This window comes from Episyrphus balteatus, chromosome 1 (assembly GCF_945859705.1).
Source record: "Episyrphus balteatus chromosome 1, idEpiBalt1.1, whole genome shotgun sequence".
In the NCBI taxonomy this organism is placed as follows: domain Eukaryota; kingdom Metazoa; phylum Arthropoda; class Insecta; order Diptera; family Syrphidae; genus Episyrphus; species Episyrphus balteatus.
This window is the reverse complement of record NC_079134.1, coordinates 119,851,018-119,872,026: the sequence shown is the minus strand read 5'-3', so window position 1 is coordinate 119,872,026 and position 21,009 is coordinate 119,851,018. Positions and strand designations below refer to the sequence as shown.

Sequence of the window (21,009 nt, the reverse complement as noted above, 5' to 3'; positions counted from 1 at the left end):
ACATATATGTAATATTGATGCTTATGGTTTGAAGAATATTAAAAAAAAAAAAAAACATAAATATTTAATGCACACATTTGGCATTGATTTTTTTTCAATGCAGAAAATTTTTTATTTCAATAACATTTTTTTTTAATGCAAAATATTTTTATTTTCAATACAAATTTTATTTTCAATGCAGAAATTTTTTTTCATTTGCAATCAATATTTTTTTATTGCAAAATAGTTTTAGTTGCAATAAATATTTTTAGTTGCAATAAATATTTTTTTCCTGTGCAAATATTTTTCAGTTTGCAATAATTTTTTTTTAATGCATTTTTTTTTATTTGCAAATCCATTTTTTTGATACTTTTACAACCCTTGTTGTATATCAAAAGCTTAAGGTTGCTGTTTATTTAATATCAAGTTTGATATAAAACTAGTTCTGATATAATATGTCAATCTTAGAAATCTAAGAAAGAAATCAAGAAGCTTTTTGTCCGATTCCGTCCTACACTTTAAATTTTAGTTTTTTTTTTTTTTTATTTTAATGTATTTTCAAACAAAACATACAAACCAAATTTTATGTGACATTTTTTTAAGTAAGGTATTTTCTAGCCTGTGTAATTAATCCTTTCTCCATGAAGAAATAAAAATGTCACTCTCAAAAGGAAACTTTATTTTGAATGTCCATAATCCATATCCAAACCCAAAACTGAAACAAATTTGTTACAGTAAACCAAATCAAAATCTTATATTTCAAAGAAAATTATTTTTCCATTTGACTGCACCACCAACTACAGTCATCATCATCACCTAATATCAAACAAAACAAAACCTGATTTCAAATTTAAAATCTAATTTAGTTCAAATAATAATGACTTAACAAAAAGTAAAAAAAAAAAGATACAAAAATACGAGTACTTACTCAAAAATAAAAAGTCGAAAACAACAACAATCTAACACTCCGATTCAAAAGGCTAAAGACGACATAGACGACCCCCTCTGAAAAAAAAGAATCATTAATTTACATATGAATTCAATCACTCTGATGCCTTGTGAGTCTTATGACATGCCATCACCAAACTACTGAATGCTTATGGTTCTCCTTTATAATGAAGTGTCATATATGATTTGCTTACTAAAAATACACAATTTATGTGTCTCATAAAAATATTATAAAATTTATTTAAGAAGAAGAGTAGTTTTTTTTTTTTTTTTTTTTTGAGGTAAAAGAGGTACGTAACGCCGCAAAAGTTGATGAGAACAAAATTTTAATTTATTTTACCCCAAGTTTCATCTTTAAGGACTGTCATTAACGACACATCATCAAAACCAGAGAAACGAAAAAAAAAAAAAAGATCAGTGCAATAGTCAAACAGAAGCACATGTCGCAATGCATTTTTGAAAATTTAAATGATTTTTGTTCAAATCGCTGCCGCATTTATTTGTTTATTTTTTTTTTTTTTTTTGTATTTTGTTATTGTAAGTGCGGCGTGTTTTTAATATACTTCGCGCCTTGAAGAATTTAAGGTCACAAAACAAAAAAATACACACAAAACAACGAAGCCACAATAATGTGATGAAAATTACTCGTGACACTTTTGCTTGACACTCATTCGTTTGTCATTTAGTTTCTCCCCTCTTGTTGTTTTTTTTTTTTGCGCCACTGTCAAACAGTAGTCTAAAAATCCGGAAAAAATATTTGAATCCTTTGTTCCAATAATGTTATAGAATATTAAACTACGCCTTCAAGTCTTTTAAAAGAAGGTGGTTTCATACAGTTTTAGTAGGTGATTTTGATAGCTTTACAGTTCGTAAGATTTAGACTGAACTGAAATGATTGCTAACGCAATCTCTTGCATAAAGTCTGAGCTACATCGTCTTCTTGTCTAAACACTGGTCTAATGCAGAGTCTAATCTTAAACTGTAGTGTAAAAACCCTTTTTCTGTTTTTTTTTCACGGATATAACCTCTTATTTATTAACCTTACCTGTTTGGACAAAAAAAAATATTATTGATGAGTTGTCCTATGATGATATGACTGCCTAGACCAGAGGCGTGCATTGAGTTGTCGGGCAAGTTTGAATTTGGGGCTTGGGGGCCATTTTTTTCTTTTTATTTTTAAGAAGATGTATGGAGAAAAGTCAGTACGTACATATTCCTTCTACATTCAATACGTAGGTATTTCGAAAAAAAATTGTGTAAAATTTGTTTACAATTAGAGTTAGAAATTTTATTAAAAAACGGCCTAAGTTTCTAGAAATAGTTTAGGTGAAAAAAATGAAGCTGAGTAAACATTAGTAGATTTCTTACCTACATATAATCTTACACATTGAGGCACCGCCCCAGCTGCCTCAATTGTATGTACGCCCCTGGCCTAGACCCCAGATTGGAAGAAACTGCTGCAAAGTGTTGGCCCTACTCATTTTTGTTTTGTTTTGCCAATTCCAAAGACGGCCATTTAAGTTCAAGCTAAGTGTAAGACTGGCAACCTATACACTAGGGTGGGTCAAAATACATTTTTTTTGATTTTCAAAAAGGCTCAGCTTTTGCTGAGCTTATAAGCTTAGCTTATAAGTAAAATTTCATTTCATTATTTTAACTTTAAGTGCCTCCAGATTGTGGGTTAATTTTTGAAAAAGCTGATTTTTGCCTAAAAACCACACATGCTTTGCTTAATTGATTATTATCTCATTTCTTATAAAATCTAATTCAAGAGCATGTGCCAAAAAGCTTAAGCGTGTAGGTTGGGTCAGGACAAGAAAAAAATCGTATTGGAGGGGATTAATATTCGCCCCCGTTTAGTCAGGAGTTGCAATTTTCTAAAAAAAAATGATTTAATTAGGAAAAAATATTATTAAAAGACAACGGTTATATCTTCAACAACATGTTATACCTTTTTGTTAAGCCCAAAATCTCTTTTTTATTTTGCTTTCAAATAAAGCTGTTTTATAAAACAGTTTGTGAAAAATTAATTAATTTTCAAAATCAAAATTTTGAAAAAAAAATTTATTAAATTTGCGAACTAATTTTTTTTTTTTAATTTTATGTGATTAAGTACTATTTAAGTTTTCAAAATTCAATGCTCTTATTTGTTTTCAAGCAAAAACAGAAAACCGGATGCAAAAATGTTTTGTCGTTTTTGAGAAATTAAAAAAAAAAACCAAAACTACATTTTTCTAAGACTTGTTAATTAATTTATGAAACATTATATCTTTCTTTATTATTTTTAAGGGGATACCACGCCTCCAAGGTAGAAAATCGTAAGTTTGAATATGTTTCCTTTGCATTAACTCCAATTCTACAAAGTTTCAAGATTCTAGGGTATTCAGAAGTATACTTTTTAATAATTGATATTAATTCTGCCAAAATGGGCGGTTACCACGCCCCCTGAATGTAAAATTTCAATTTTTCGATTTTTTTCCTTGTATGTACTTCAAGATCCATGACCATAACAAGTTTCTATGAAAACTAGAAGTTTGCCATAATTTTTATCATATGTTAGTTAGTGTGTTAGTGAGTAAATCAGTTACTCTTTTTGCGATTTTTCAAGGCCTTTTACTCAGAAACTATTAATCCTACGTAGCTGAAAGTTTTTTAAGGGGCTTGATATGGACTATGTTAACAAATAAAACGAGTGTGAAATGTTTGACATTATTGAAACAAAAGTTAGAATGGTTCGAAAAAGGCCTGAGTTTTTTCCTAAGGTTTTAGGACCAAAGTTCATAGAGAACTTGGCTGGGCAACCGGAGGCAGCAGATAAAGTCTGATTATAACCAAACTTTATATTATTGTTCTATTCACAGTTTGGCACCTTTTCATCACTGTGCCCGTAAAAAAATCAGCAAAAAAAATTTCTCCATACATTTGTGACCCAGCCTACTATACACTTATAAAGCTAGTTATTCGGTAGAATCTGTAGAAAGCTGCTGTATTAACACCGCAGGTATCAATTTAGCTGTCTGGTTATGACCTTTTTTCAAAAGTACTACCTTTTTCGTGGGATTCACAAAGTTTCAAACACCGAAGAAACGCATTTTTAGTTCCCCTGTCTTGCCAAGACATCAGCTTGGAAGACAAATAAAAAAATGCGAATCCATCGGCTAGTTGAACGACTTACTGAAAAGATCGGTGGAAAATACCAGTATTAATCTTCTAACCATGATTATCACAATTCTTTATCATCGGTTGATGGCTTATTCTTTCTTATTATTCTTATTCTTCTTTTTTGTTTCATATAAAAATTTATATTTTTTCTCAGAATACATTCTTAAATCTCCCACTGTACTAAATGAAGGAAGCAAATTCAACATTTTTCACATTTAATTTCATATATAAAACACTTAAATTATAGTTGTTAAACTAAAAAACACATTTACATTTTACTTACAGGATCACCTATCAATCGTTTACCAATTATGGCAAAATCAGTTCTAGATCTATACGAGCTATATAACTTGGTCATTGCCCGGGGTGGTCTCGTCGATGTCATCAACAAGAAGCTATGGCAGGAGATCATCAAAGGCCTACATCTGCCATCGAGCATAACGAGTGCAGCGTTTACATTGCGCACACAGTAAGTACCTACCACCAACAATTTATTTTAAATAACTCATGTTTAACACAAATTATAATACTGTATTTGTTAAAAGGAGGGGGAAAAGGAAAAGTGTCATAGCCAAAAACCTCAGAAAAATATTGTTTTAATTTCTCAACAAAAAGTCATATTGTAGCTGGTTAAAAGCTCGAATATGCGGTTGCTTTAAATCGATTTATAAGAGGCTTTGGTCTGACTATATGATGATTTACACTATGAGGCAGCAGCGTTCATATATACAATACCTATACATAATAATAGTTTTTGTCTAATGGCTTATACTACAATGTAGCCATTTTAATGTACTTATGGGTTATTGAATTTTTCTTTGTTGGCGTTGTATTGGTCGTTCGTCGTGAAGTTTTTGGCGGTTTGAAAGGAGGGGTGCCTTTGGCTGTTTTAACGACACACCAACCAACATGCAGGCATTTATTAGGTTTATATCGTTGTTGGAGTGGCCGCACCATGCCACTATTGTTGTTTTTTTTTTTTTTATTGTTTTATTTTTTTTTTTGTAAACACACTGTCGGAAATTTATCGCTCATTGTAGTAATAGTGAATAATTATACACTATTTAACGCATTTTTTTAATGTTCGTCGGTTTTTTTGTCCATAAAATGTGACGACGACGATGGAAACCACCAGAAAAAAAAATATAGGTAGGTCTCTCTCGTTGCTGTCGACATTTCACGTGCACATTTTACGATACGTATCTCTATAGTTTACATGACTTCAAATCTACCTTAACTTGGCTTACTCATACTCATGTCTTTCCTATTGGATAATATTATATTATAGTGGATAGGGTCGTGTCGAATAATGAAGAAACTTAAATAAATTGTATAGTTTCCATGTTTTGTTATCGTCTAAATTATAATACCGTGTAATCATTTTTAAATTGATGTCGACGATTTCACTAAAAAAAAAACACACAAAACAAAGTTTATTGGATTGTGGTTGGTTGTTGGATATTATAGTGGTGGTCATTGTTGTGGGATTATAGGCTTTCCATTGGATTCCGCATTGAGATTTCAATGAAAAGGCGTGTGCTTTGGAAACAGTGGAAATTGTTGCTTTTCATTCATTTTTTTTAGGAGATGTTTGGAGTTATGCAGACTTATAGGGTTACACATACACCGAAAAAAAAATTGATAATAACAGCTATCAAATCAACATTTTTTAGTTACAAAAGTCGTCCAACAATTAAAATATCAATTTTGATATTTTATCATATCATTTTGACATTTTTTAATTTCAGGTGGAATAGTGAAAATTTCACTTTGACAATTAAAATGTCAATGTTGACTAGATTTTACGTTTTAGTTTATTATAATGAAACCTATTTCTTTCCTTTTCATTTTTATTATTTTTATTATTTTAAGAATTTTCTTTCTTTTTTCAAAACATTACCGAAAGGGAATATTCTTTACAAAATAATGGTGATATTATTTTTTCTATTATAGGTGATATAATTGTTTTGTTATTTTCTCCCAAACTATGAGAAGTAAAATCTTAGTGCCGATCAAATTTTCTCAGTAAATCATACATTTTACTTCGAAAAAACACAAAGCGCCTTTAAATTAGTACACATTAAGAATTTTTTATTTAATATTTTTCAATAATTTGGAATGAGAAATTGATATGAAAAAATGATAATAAAATATCAAAAAAAATTTCCAAAATGTGACATTTAAATATCATCCTGATAATAAAAATGTTGTTTTAACATTTTAAATATCATAAAACACATTTTATAGAGCATTTTTGGCTGATATTTAAAAAATGTTAATTTGATATTTAAAAAATGTTAAATTGATATTGGTTTTTTTTTTCGGTGTAGGTCTCTTAACTTAACTCTTTCGCCGGTTGAACAAAATCTGCATTGAATTTTTTACGCCATGTCCTTCGCTTAGTTTGTACAACACAAGTGTTTTGAATACATTTGCCAAATCAACTTTAATTTATGGATTCCATTAAAGGATTCTTACATCAACTTTATCATAAAATGTACAAATGGATAAACAAATCGATGAAATTTTTTCTAGTCAACTATTCACGAATGCTTGCAGCTTCTTTGTGACACCAAATATCACCAACCAAAATAATGTTGGTGTGGTGACAGTTTGTACTCTTGCCTGAAACCACTTTCAGCTATAAACCCATTTAACCTTCTCTCAGCTTTCCCCAGTGAAGAACGTTAAACTTGTGATAGATCTTAGAAATCATCTTCAAAGCCTCCAACATTCTGTTGCTCCTAAATGCTTTGTTAACCGTTCTGATCTAAATGATGGGATGCATTCGAGCATGTTCGGGTGGTATTTTGAGGAACAAGCTCCTTAGATTTCCTAGACGGTTGCCCCAATTAGCGGCCTCATTTAATTTTTCATCTAATACGCTGACGTTATTACACTTATCACATAACATTTTTTGTTGAGTCTCTAGGTCATTTTTCTTAGCGGTTGTTTAGCTGCGATATTGAGTTTAAAAATTCTTCTTCCGATGATAATTCAACAAAATTTTCATTTCTCTTAATGTTCCTGAAATTAAGCGAACTGTTTTATTCTCTCAGCGGCCACTTTAGTGAAAAGGTGCATGCTAACAATTTAGCTTCTATAAAGAAGCTAGAGAATCATATGTAAGTTTTTTTTTTATAATTATTAAACGAGTATCGAAAAATATTTTATTCCATTGATTCGGCTCCAGTTTTTGAATTTTGATTTGAAGACTTGCAAGAATCAGCTCTTATAAGTATTCAAATTAAATAATGATTCGCCCAACGATCTTCATCTTATGTAACTCAGCTTAATCGATCACATTATTACTGCTTCCCTGTGTTTATTAAAAAAAAGGTAACTTCCCCTCTATTAAATACGCATACGATCACCTCATAAAAGTTTGGTTATAAGATTCACAAGCTTTCTAAACCCGATGCCTCCCATATTTTTTCAAAACTCTGAGGGTATTTCATTTGACAAAATACATTTTCCCTCTTTGGAGCTTTTAACCACCCCACCAACTTCTTCAATTGTGATGTCGGATACTTTGCTTAAGTAAGGTGAAGCTATTGGAAAGTATAACCTGTGATATCGTCTGTAACAATGTCGCCACATTTGCCCAAAAAACCTCCTGAGTATTTCTCCTTCTTTGAGTAGTAATTTTGAAGCTTGTTGTGCCCTTATTCGTGTTTTGATCTAGCTCTTTAATCAGAAGTTGGGGTAGAAATTATATCCAGCACCCGATACAGGACCTCCGAATTTTTTGCTTGAAATTGGGTGCACTTCTTCTTCGCTTTCTTGCGGTTTCTGTTCAGGAGAAGGGCTCCCAATCGAAACACGACGAGAACATCGTTCCGTTTTAATTTTGTTTCCTATTCGTTAATAATGATGAAAAAGCGAAAGAGGAGAAAATTTCTCAAAGCTTTTTGATGGAAGCCCATCTTCCGAACAAATCTTCCCGAGATTTTTCGTTCAGCCGTTCTCTGATGTGGCTCGATTTTCAATAAAACAAGATGGGAATGGGAACAAGGAAAATGGCCGAATTAAATGATAATTATCGCTTTAGCTCATCAGATGTATTCTATCACCTTTTTCTTCTCATTAATTTTATATTAAACTCTCAAACCATTTTAACAACAAAGAGTTGTTTGAAACAAAAAAAAGAAAACAAATCTCATCAAATGCCCGAGAGTAGGTAAGTATATTTACATCCATTGGTCATAATAAGATTCCGACATCTTATTTACATTCCACTGCAGCATCATCGGTATCGTTCGTATAGCGTCTGTTCGTCGTCGGTCAGTCGATCGGTCGATCATCATCATCAACACCATCACAGCCTAGTCAGAACTCCAAAGCAAACGAATTTTTTCTCTATATAAATCGTGTTAACTCAAAGTCACACTTTAAACGCTTGTTAACGTGAATCGTCCATCGAACCGCGCTTAATTTACCTATTCCATCCATAAAAGCCATTCACATTACCTATTCATGCAAAGCAAATACAAAAAAACGAGTTAAGTCTCTTAACCACTCGACTCTTGATGCAGAATACTGGACATGTAGTTGTGCTGGATGACGACAACGAAGACCAACGATCACACAAGGATCTTCGGAACGGAGCCGGACAAAAGTAAACACATCGCACCATGGTACAGTGCATCATGTTTCATGTATAGATACCAACCAAATCAAATATTATCCTGACCATCATCCTCTCATCCGACAACGACGACACGGCCGGCGACGTTCATGTTTTACTTGTGTGCTCTTTACTCTCTCGCTCGGTGCATTAATTTAATTAACACAATCAATGCCATGATTTCCAAGCCTATTATTCAAATATTTGATATAAAGTTCGTGGTATTCCTCACATAATATTACCAGGAGAGATTGCCTGTCGAAGCAGCGCAGCGGTGTGCGTGTGCGACATGGCATTTTCAAGTCCTGATGCTGCATGCTGGATGCAAGCGGCAATAGCTCAAACGAAATGGATATGCAAATACCCATGGCATTAACTATTCGGTATATTGATGCTGTAGGTAGAAGTATCTGTGTGATATTACATGTGTGTGTGTTTGAATATGTGTTAAGATCGTCTCGAATCTGTCATTAATTTTCATTCAACTAACATCACTTTTCGTCGGTATATGATGATGGGTGATGTGATGACAAATTCCTGTTTGCACTGCAATTAATACGTGATTGTGCGAAGGTGTGTTGTACTCGCTAGGTGGCATTGCAGGCCATTGATCTCAAAGTGTTGTTTTTTTTTTATGTTCTGAGATTTTAGAATAAACCTTTTGAAGATACCTACTTGTAGGTTATACACAAAAAAAAAAACGATGTGATTGATATGAATTTTATCATAAAATTCACTGGCTTAACATTTTATAGCAATTTTATTGCAGAAATTTTATTTTTGTCTAAAATGATCAAAATTTTATAGGGGATTAGGGAGCATTTATAATAAAATCGACATTCACGACTGGAATTTTTCTAAAACATGAGTGCGGGTAATAAGGCCCAAGTTGTTGAAATGCTTTTCAAAAATAGTTAACAGTACTACAAAGTAAGCAAGTAGGATGGTGTGGGTAATAAGGCCCATGCTGAAAAAATATTATTTAAAATAAGATATCAGCACTATGTAGGAAGCAAGAAGGCAGGTGCGGGTAATATGGTCCATGATTCAGAAATATTGTTTAAAATGAGATTACAGTATAGTAAGTAGGATGGTCCGGGTAATTAAGCCCAGGATGCAGACATACTATTTAAAATGAGATTATAGTGGTGCGTAGTAAGCACGTAGGATAGTGCGGTCAATAAGGCCCAGGAAATACTTTTTTAAAATGAGATTACTGATTTTTGGTTAGTTTCTAAAACTAAATATTTTTTCAAAATATAACCCAAAAACTATTTTTCCTACCATATCTTTCTATAGTTTGATCGACAAAAGTTCAAACGATTGATTTTCCTGCTCGAAACTGCATCACCTGACAATGGTCTTAAATTTATAAAATTTGTTTAAAAAATTTATATGAAACTGCGCCTACTTCATATACTTTGTTAATCAAGCCTTCAAGCAAAATCATACGAAATTAAACAAAAAAAAAAAAATAAAACAGCTTTACCATTCTTACTTCGGTTTCCCCTATAAATAACCCACATACATTTATACACCTCCCGCCAGAATGGAGTCATTTCGAAATTTACACTTTAATATTCAAACTTTTTGATGAATTACATTATATCTTCCCCGTTCGTTCGTCATCGTCGTCGGTCGTCGGAGTCTTAAAAGGTAGATATTTTCCGCTTGCATCAACGACTCAACGGCCGCCGTATTCGTTCGTATAAGTATATCCTTATACACGATTTCCAGCTTGTCCATGAGTAATGGCATAAAATTTGCCAACTGTCCGTTCGCGGCGAACAATCGCTCTATACATAGTTTATATAGACAAGACGCGTAGGATGAAATCCATCAAAATCTCGACGTTAATTTGAAAACCTCGGAGGTTCATTTCGATTGGTTTATTTTCTGTTATATCTGTTTCTGGTAAAAATAAAGTATACCTACAACATTGGTGAAATGTATAAAAAAAAAGAATAGTACAGGAAAGTTAGTAAAAAAACAGGCATTTTGTGGAACGAAATACAGGACGGCTGAATTTTTCAAATCCGAAAGAGGGGTATTAGAAAAGCTTAAGTCCTGGTTTTCGGGACGCCACCCCCCTGGCGAAATCCACCATTTTGGAAAACGCGAATTGCTCTATATCTCCAAAACTATGGGTCCTATACAAATGGTTATCAGACCAAAGTTATTGGAAATTTAATTATCTTTTTCTTTGTAGTACATTATTTTTCTGAGCGGGCAATAGTTTTGAGGTTATGTTGTTTTAATTTATTTTTTTTCGGTTTTTTAAAGATTTTATCATTCCCGGTATCAGTTACATAGTTTTTTAAACAGTAAAAGTTATAGACTATCAAATTTCTAATAATTTGGTATATTTTTGAAAGTCATGCGATGTATATGTCGAAAGTTATTGATCTGAAAACTATAGTCTAAGTGCAGGAAAGTTAATAAAAAAAAACAAGCATTTTGTGGAACGAAATACAGGACGGCTGATTTTTTCAAATCTGAAAGAAGGTTATTAAAAAACTTTAAGTCCTGGTTTTCGGAACTCCAACCACCTGACGAAATCCACCATTTTGAAAAACGTGAATAATTGGTCTATATCTACTACACTATTGGTTTGAGCGAATAAGTTACTTAACCAAAGTAGGTAATATAAATATCTTTCCTTGTGCATTCACTGTTTTTCAGCGAGGACAACACATTTGAGGTTTTGTTGTTTTATTTTTTTATTTTTTCGTTTTTTTTTTTTTAATTTTTCTTAGTCTCTATGATAGAAATATAAAAGTTGGATGTTTGACTTAAAACAAAATATGTGTACCACAATATTGTACATAAGTCTTACCATTACCCACCTTAATAAATCCCTCTCATATCATATTTTTCTTGTTTTTACATAACGTACACGATTTATACTTATGCAAAAATACCTTATGCAAAAATATATAAGTGGGTATATTTTTTGAAAATATTGAGAGAGATTGCTCTTAAAGTTCCTTATCTTTGGTTTTAAAAGTCATATAATCTTCAAAAGTATACCAAATTAATAGAAAAAAGTTAAAAAAAATAACGAAAAAATAGAAAATAAAACAACATAACCTCAAAAGCGTTGTCCTCGCTAAAAAAGAGTGCATGTACAAGGAAAGATATTTATATTACCTACCTACAACTTTGGTTAAGTAACTTATTCGGTCAAGCCAAAAGTGTAGTAGATATGGACCAATACACGTTTTTCAAAATGGCGTATTTCGCCAGGTGGTTGGCGTCCCGAAAACCAAGACTTAAGCTTTTCTAATACCCTTCTTTCAGATTTGTAAAAATCAGCCGTCCTGTATTTTGTTCCACAAAATGCCTGTTTTTTTTACTAATTTTCCTGCACTTAGAATTATAGTTTTCATATCAATAACTTTCAACTTATACATCGCATGACTTTCAAAAATATACCAAATTATTGAAAATTTGATGGTCTGTAACTTTTACTTTTTAAAAAATCATGTAGCTGATACCGGGAACAATAAAATCTTTGAAAAACCGAAAAAAAATAAATTAAAACAACATAACCTCAAAACTATTGCCCGCTCAGAAAAATAATGTACTACAAATAAAAAGATAATAAAATTTCCAATAACTTTGGTCTGATAACCATTTCTATAGGACCCATAGTTTTGGAGATATAGAGTGATTCGCGTTTTCCAAAATGGCGGATTTCGCCAGGGGGGTGGCGTCCCGAAAACCAGGACTTAAGCTTTTCTAATACCCCTCTTTCAGATTTGAAAAATTCAGCCGTCCTGTATTTCGTTCCACGAAAAAGTCTATCTTTCCTGTACTAGAAGGATTAAGTGCATAAATAAATTGGAAACATTTAAATGCTCTTGTTTATTCCACATCATTTCGGTATTTCTTTTTTTAGGTATTTTTTCAATAATAAAATGGTAAAATGTTGGCAATATGATTAAAATTTCTTTATTATTTTCCATGGTTATAATTGATGATAATCAATATCATTTGAAATTCATGGTCGAAAATTATTTACATATCGTTGGCGTAAAGCAAAATTGTTCTTAATCCACTTTTTACGGAAAATGAGTTAATGATGCAGTTTTACTCTTTCCGAATTTGAAAACCGTTTTTGTCAAAAAAATTTCTTTCCGCAGATAATATAATTTAATGGGACATAGAACAATAAAAACAGGGAAGTAGCCTTTTAAAAATGAGCCCGAGTGTTCTTGATTGTTCTAAGTCCACTTTTTATTTATGTAGGTACTAGTAAGGAATTTAAACAAATTAAAGAAAATATATTCTGACTATACAAGGTTATGACCTAGTTTATTTTATTCTCTCGAACTCTTTTAGTACAAAATTAATACAAGGGACAACTGTCATCGAAATATAATCGTCTTAGTTGCTGAAATCAATTCAATATTACTGATTTATCCAAAGAAGCGTTTTCGAGATATGCCCAACAAATTGTTTTCAATAACCAAAATAAAAATAAAATTACACATTTTGAGTCTAAACAGTATAAAATAAATCACTTGATTCATAAGACTAAAACAACAATTTTATCATTAAAGAATTTGGTATAAAGATTCACGAAGATTAAACAAATTGCAAAAGATCTGCGAATTAATTTCCTACCTACTCCAACTTCGTAACTCACTGTCATCATTGTTATTTAAAATAATTTTTTCGAGTCAACTAGTTGGCAATAGTGAAAGAAGAATGAGAAAACTTGTAATTTTGGACTGTTTCATTAATCTATCGACTTAAGCGATGATCACTCAATTTTTGTTTCGGGCCTTCAAGCCAAGTGGAATACTTTGAAATGTAAATACGCAGTATTTTTAAGCTTCATTATAAATATTTTTTGACAGTTTATAAAATATAGAAGAGTTTCTAAAACATTTCCCTTCAATAAGCTTCAAATTAGTTGCAATTTACAAGAACTAGGTATTTATGCTGTTCTTTTGTTAAAATTTTCGTAGTTTGATACGATTTGTAACATGTTTTGTAAAATATTGAGGGTTTCCCTTAAGAAACTTTTACAACAAAGTCAAAAAACACATTCACAAACATATGTAAATTAAATTCTATATAAGACTCTACTAATTCGAGTTTATTTTACAGTGAGAATATTGAAGAAAAATTTTTGGCTATCAAGTTGGAAGAAAATAAAAGAAGAAATAAGTAAGAATTTTCTTTAATTATTAACTTTTCAAAATTTATACGAACAAATTTAGAAAAGTATTCAATATTATTTGGAAAACAATAAAATATTGTTTTAAATTTTGTGCCATTATCTTCCGGCAATTTGTAGTCGCTGCTTATTCTCTTTTTAATACTTTTCCCATCAGTTACCTTGTCAATTATGTAGAGTAAAACATTGTGTCAAACACCCTTATTGCGATTGTCAACTATCAATTGAAGATTGATAAATTCTGAAATTCGATGTCTTATAACTCATTATTATTTAAAGTTTTGATCATTTCTGTTAATGCTAACTACATAAATCGAATTGAAATAATATTGATAAATATTATTGAAAAGTTGACTGATTTAGAAACAAATTAGGTTTTAAAATACTAAAATTCAATATCTATCAACTATCGATTGATAGTTGACAATCACAATAGGGGTGAAATACCTACTGTAGTTCTGATTTTTGGCAGAGTTTCTTTTAGGTATGGCACAGTGAATAATTTGACATTGTTGAAAATTAAAAAATTGTTTAAAAACGGATGCCAGCAAGTAACTTGTTACAATATTTAATTTAGTTCAATCGAAATTACTCCATTTAAAGCCTTAGACTGAAATTATCCGATAGCGATATCCGATTGTATCGTCTACACTCGATTGTTTCAAGTGTTGGGGCAATAGTATTTTTTAGTCTTTGGTTATTTATACTCTGAAAGAATTTTTTTTTGTAAAAAACGGATGTATCTTGGCTTTGAGCCAAAATAAATTTTCCAACGCTTGCAACTTTAAAAAAGTCTCTGTGAGCCTAATAATTTCCAAATTTTTGCTTTTCAAATATCGTCAATTTTGTCGAAGTTTAATAATTGTGTCGATATTTTAAGACAAGTAGTTTGGCCAGTCACGAATTGTGCTCTTCGAAACATAAATTCTTATCTATTTTTTTTTTTTTACAAGTTGTTTCTTAAAACTCCAATTTTTCGTCATCTTTGGTGAACTTGTGATCCCGATGCCCCACTCTGATCCTTACTTTAAATTCGCAATGTGTTAAACATGTAAGAAGTAGTCATAAAACCCTTATTTTCCTACTCCACAAAATCTCCAATTAATTGATAAATCATTTTCAATTCGATATCTTCAATTAACTACTAGTTTCTGTTCAATTAGCCCATCTGATCTCCTCTATACCCTACTCTGCTCCCTCAATGATTACCACTATCGCTATAATTATAAAAAAAATATACAAGTGTTGCCCGTTTAGCTGATGATGGATTAAATAAAAAACGCCATTACCCTTTGTATTCATTCTTGGTTTATATCATTGCTGCCTTTTCTTGTGCTCTTTCCTATAAAGAAACTCAATTCATAACTAACAAAAAAAAAAAAAAAAAAAAAACATCTTTTTTTTTAAGAAATCCAACCGTCTTCAGTGAAAAAGATATAAGCTACGTTCTTCGTAGATATTTGTCTTTGCGTCTATGTTTGTCCATCCAATTAATAAAAAGGGAAAATATGTTTAGTTCCAGTACTTTAAGCTTCACGCCAAACTGGTTTCCTCACACGCATTCGAAAGAGATGTAGATATATTCTCATCATCAACAACGTTTTTTTTTTTAAACCTTTTCAAAGCCTCGTCCTTCAAGTTTCTTTGGGTCCTCCACACTTTTTGCATTGGAAACTCCAACCACATCACCTCTATAGCAAACAATATCTTAATTGTTTATTAAAATGTATATACCTTACCTACCTATAAAAAGGTATTATATAGACTTGCGATGTATGACTGGAGTCATTTGTTAATGGTTCTCATTCATTACAACATTCTTCGATTTACTATTTGAACTTCTGAGATATGTATTTTTTGTTATTTTAATTTTATTAGTCGTTCTTTTTAAATCAATGAATAAAAAAAAATTAATTATTATTCTATTAATATCCTATTTTTTTTTTTTTTCAATCCATTTTTTCTATAGGTATATGAAGTATCTCTATCCGTATGAATGTGAAAAGAAAAACTTGAGTTCGCCATCTGAACTGCAGGCTGCGATCGATGGTAATCGCCGAGAGGGACGTCGTTCCAGCTACGGTCAATTTGAAGCAATGCACAACCAGATGCAAATGGTAAGTACCAACTAGATAGAGTTTCTGTGGTCTTGTTTGATGGAAATGGTATGTAGATGGAAATGGTAGATGATGTGGTGTGAGAAGAGAAAAGTCGGTCGACTTGGAAGTTTACCTACCTTTAATGTAGTATTGAATACTTTTAGCAGTCAATGATGTTTTTTTTCCTTCTTTGTGAGCATAATGTATGATTTGATAAAGTTGTGTGAAACTAATGTATTAATTGGAAAACAAACTTGAGATTTTCAGGGTGAAAACATTATTTCAGGTTTTTTTCTTTCTATAAATTAAGTTTTAATATTTAAGAAAAGTGTAAATAAAAGCTGAAATAGTTTTAAGGTTTGCAAGAATTCAGCAAATTGCTTTCAAAACTGATCTCTAATGATTTATAGGCCTAATATTGTTAGCCCCATGACAGTCGGTCTGTAACAACAAACTAAACCTTGAATTTAAATGTAAAAACTTATAATTATTATAGGTTCATTCAAAAGTCTTTCCATTCTTTTTTTTAACACCTTACTATAGTTGGTTGCGAATATTTAAAGACTATGCGCATAGTCGGCAGAATGTATGTGCAAAGAATGCGACCCATAGTTTTTCACGAATAATAGCCTAGGCACCACCATTGTATTTTTCAGGCAGGTTGGTTGAATTCTCATAACATTACTTAACTAAGTGAAAAACATCAAGTTTACATCGTTCAAGATGCATTTAATATGATAAATACATGGCTGTGATGATTTTGTAATCCTAAAGAGGTGGTCTGTTATGCCCAGATAATTTCATTACAAACGTTTTCGCTTTCCCATCCCACCCTTTTTCTATTCCACCTTACTTCCGGTCATTTTATGCTCGATTTTTTTATGGCATCCTTACTTAATTGCCACAAAACCCATAAGTTCTATATTTTTTTAAGTCAAAATAGTTGTCTAGTGAGTTTAAAGTTTAGACTCTTTCGATTTTTGAGAGTATGTGTTAAAGATTTACATTTTGCCAGTAAAAAGCATAATTGCTCCAAGTCCTTTGCAAATTCTACGTAGTTAGAACGATTTCTCATTCCGCTGACGATATGTGTCTCATCAGCAAATGTATTAATTTTACTTCTATTCCAAAAATAATCTGTGAAAATCTGCTTTTAGATTCAAAACCATAGAATATATTCATAACAGCTTCTATTCCAGTCTTTGTTTCGATGAAGATCCCTAAAAAAAATTCTAAGGACCCAGTTGTGTAGGACATAGAATGTCATCAAATGTCACAGTGAACAAAGCATTTGTGTGAACTGTTCTCTTCTCTTCTGTTTCCGGACTGGGAACCCCATAAATAGGGAGTTTGATAAAGACAAGTTTTTTCCTTTCATTGTGATCCCGAATTTCATAATTTTACAGAGATCAAGAGCCGATTTTTTTTTGTGGTTTAGAGCTATAACCAAAAATATTATTTTTTCTGTAAAATCCCCCTAATACCTACCGAGTTCAAAAGTTTGGCAAGTTTTTTTTATGCCGAGTCTAAGTACAAAATGTTAAAAGCCCTATTTTTCCAAGCTTGTATGATTATTAAATTATTGAAGACCTGAATATTGAAGATTTGACCAATAGAACTCGAAATATTAGTGTTTTAAAAAATTATATCTACTCAATTGTGCAGGCTTTTTAAGTTTCATTTTTAACTCTCCATTAAAAGAGTCCTAAAGGCGGGTTTTAAAAGACTTTATTGTATTAGTCTGAACGCCCCTCTTTTATTTTCACCGTAGAGTTGTCGCGTTTTGTGAGAGCCTTTATAGCAAATTTAAGCATTTAAAAAAATGCGTTAGCTTGTACAAATGATCCATTTTATTGTGGATACCTTATCACGGCTCCTGCAATTGTATCTGTCTAAAATCTCAAACGAAACAACATTTGGGTTCCTTAGACAAATAAAAGCTATTTAACCCTTATAAATCTCCTTAAATACGCCAAAATACTGATTCATATGAATCTCTCAGAAAACTAATGCCAACAAGCTCGCTAGATCTTAGACATTATTCATACTTCTTCAGGATAATTAGTTTCTTATTCATCCAAAATCTTTAAAAGAACCACATGCAGTTTTCAATATGATTCTCTACTCAAACCATAAACCATTTTCAAGAAATCACAAAAATGCTAAAACTTCTTTTGCGTTAAAAACTAATTTGTTTGAATTGTATTTAAACGAAAGCTTCCTGTTTTTGTTTGTTTCTTGCACTTCATCCTGTCTTTTTTCAATTTAACTATATTGCTATAAGTTGAATGTTCATAATTTTCTGTTGAAACCATTAATTTTGGGACACCACATACAAAAATAAAAAATTAAATTAATTTAATTAAACTTTAACAAAACTCTATAATAATTTGTAAATTTCTCATTTTCAGTCTCCAATGGGAAGAAATAATCTCACAGGTGCAATACAACAAATGTCTCCACTAGCCCTGGTTACCCATGGAAATCCACAAGCAGCAGCAGCAGCAGCCGCCGCACATCACAGACTGATGACACCATCATTTGGTCAGGTCCCCAATTTGGTACAACATGAAATCGAACAACGAATGATGGAATATTTAAAATTAATTCAACCGAAAAAGGAACAACCTCGTCAAAGATCTCAGAGTCCAGAAACAACAACCCGCGATGCTTTAAATGCACTCGAAATGTCGCGTGTAGCTTTGTGGTCAATGTACCACAACAACACCAGTCCACCAGCATCGGTTAATACTTCACCACAGGGAATCGAACCACAACGGTTGGTGTCTTAGCTTACGGCGAATTCAGAATTAATGTGCTTAAACTAATTTAAGTTCTCTTCCTATTTTTAGTGAGGCATTGAACCTTTCGGACTCTCCACCTAATATTGTTATAAAACGTGAGCGAGAACGTGAACCTTCGGAGTTGGGAGCGAATTCGGATAGAGAAGATTTTAGTCAACCACCACCGGCCAAACGAGGACTTCCAACAAATATGTATATTCCACCAGTTCGGAGTAGTTTTCACGAGGAGGAACATGACGGTGATGATACTGACCATCATACATCGACTAACAACACATCTCTTGAGCATTTGGAGCTCAATCAGCATGACATGACAGCGAAAGGTCACACTGAATTAAATAGTCAACTTTCCCCGCCGGTGATAAAGTCTCCACAGAAGAATTTAAATTCAAATTTAAATGTTAGCCACGATATCGACAGTGTTCAGCCAAGCCGCCTGCAGGTCAAGCCAGATAAGGAAGTCAGCAATCATGTTATAAGCAATGCAGAACTGACACTCCTTTCGGGGATGCAATTCAAATTGTCTCGAAAAAGTAAGTTATTTTAAATTTAGTCTCTCGTCCAACAAAAACTAATAATTCCTTTTTATTTTAGCTACCGGCGCTAATGGAGAACAACAACTTGTGGTGAATCTCGAATTAAATGGAATGAACTATGAAGGCGTGCTCATTGCCAATCCTACAATGTCTCAAAATACAGTCTCTACAACAAACGCATCAACACCAACCCTCCCACTTCCAGCCAGCATAGTTTCCAATGGGCCAAGTGATGTCCAGAAGAAAAATCGCATAGATGAAAGGCCTTTACCTCTCATACAACCATAAACAGGTGTAAAGGAGGATTCGAAAATGAAAACAAAAAATCTTCAGTGGTTAAAACTAGTTGCCAATATGACAATTTAATTGAAATACACCAAAATACCAAAGGATCCGACGGTTATTTTTCTTTCCAGCTGTAAATATAGATCAACAAGAATTTATTTTATAAGTCACTTAAGTTAAGCCATCAAATTGCTTAATTCAAATACACAAAAGTCCACTCACGTTATACTATTTCATGTCAAAATAGCGCTTCCTGTGGAGTGATAATTTTGAAATTTTGTCCATCTTCAGGCATTCAAATAAAAAAAAACATCATTTCATTTTTTTTTTTAATATTGACATTGTAAAGAAATTGTAATTTTTCCCTTTTTAGGGTAAGGAACACTTTTTACAATTATAAAAAAGACATTTTTATTTTTATATAAATTTGAATTGATGGGATTTAAAAAAAAAAATTGTACAAACTGCAAAAATAAACGATAAAACAAATTTGAGAGCAAACCAGAGACAAAATTATTTGTAGTTTTAATACCGATATTCTTTAAAACGTTGTTAACAATTTCAAGGAAAATTCAACGAAACTCGATTTTGACAATTTAATTGTGCAAATGAAGCTAACAAAAATTTTCATTCATTATCAAACAGATACATAAATAATAATCATATAATAACATATTATATAATCTTCACCTAGTTAAAAATATTTTATAAGAAACTTGTGCTAATGTCTCGAATGTGACATTATTAAAGGCATACTTAACTTATTCTAATTTCTTGTTAGATAAGTTTTAATGCTTTAAGTTGGCAAAACAAATGCAAAATGTAAATAGCTTAGTGTAATGTTCTATTAGTAAATATAAAATTGCATATTGCTGCTAACTTATTGATAATCTAAATGTTCTCCTAAAAAAAAAAAAACAAACAAAAATAATTTGATTTAAGTGCAAGAAAAAAACAAACAAAAATATCGATAAAAATAAATATAATCTAACTTACATTTAATAAATTGTAATTATAAATATAAAGTCGCATTCGGTTCTTTTTTTCTTGTATTTAAGTATATTTTAATTTAGTGTTAACATTATATTTATCTAATGTTATTTAATAATTATTATTCATTATTATAAATAGCATCGTGAAGCAAAAAGCGACGAGCTTACCGTTATTTTTTTTACTTTTGAGTTGTGAATTCATTTATTCATTTTGGTTATTAAATATTAAAAAATAATAAAAAATATAGAAAAAATTTGCGAAATCGCAGCTTAAATTGTTTTTAATTGCAAATATTTTACATACTTACATAATAAGACGAAGCCATATTTTGAGCTCAAGCTTTTCCAATCATATCTATCTTTAGTTTGCATAGTTTCGCATGCCAAGT

The 21,009-nt window shown here is 31.5% G+C and overlaps 1 protein-coding gene across 6 annotated transcripts in view; it reads left to right on the top strand.

Moving 5' to 3' along the window:
- Window positions 1–19,913, top strand: part of LOC129919486 (protein dead ringer) — a 65,740-nt gene extending 45,827 nt beyond the window's left edge. For 3 of the 6 annotated variants that reach the window (XM_056000381.1, XM_056000390.1, XM_056000374.1), the window contains 6 exons: window positions 4,375–4,558; window positions 13,835–13,894; window positions 15,874–16,021; window positions 18,415–18,782; window positions 18,838–19,340; window positions 19,402–19,913. In XM_056000381.1, the coding sequence (XP_055856356.1) occupies window positions 4,375–4,558; window positions 13,835–13,894; window positions 15,874–16,021; window positions 18,415–18,782; window positions 18,838–19,340; window positions 19,402–19,631 (1,493 nt within the window). In that variant the 3' untranslated portion in view covers window positions 19,632–19,913. The remainder of the gene's footprint in view (window positions 1–4,374; window positions 4,559–13,834; window positions 13,895–15,873; window positions 16,022–18,414; window positions 18,783–18,837; window positions 19,341–19,401) is intronic. The other 3 variants (XM_056000397.1, XM_056000414.1, XM_056000406.1) reach the window with 3 other exon arrangements.
- Window positions 19,914–21,009: the final 1,096 nt, after the last annotated feature.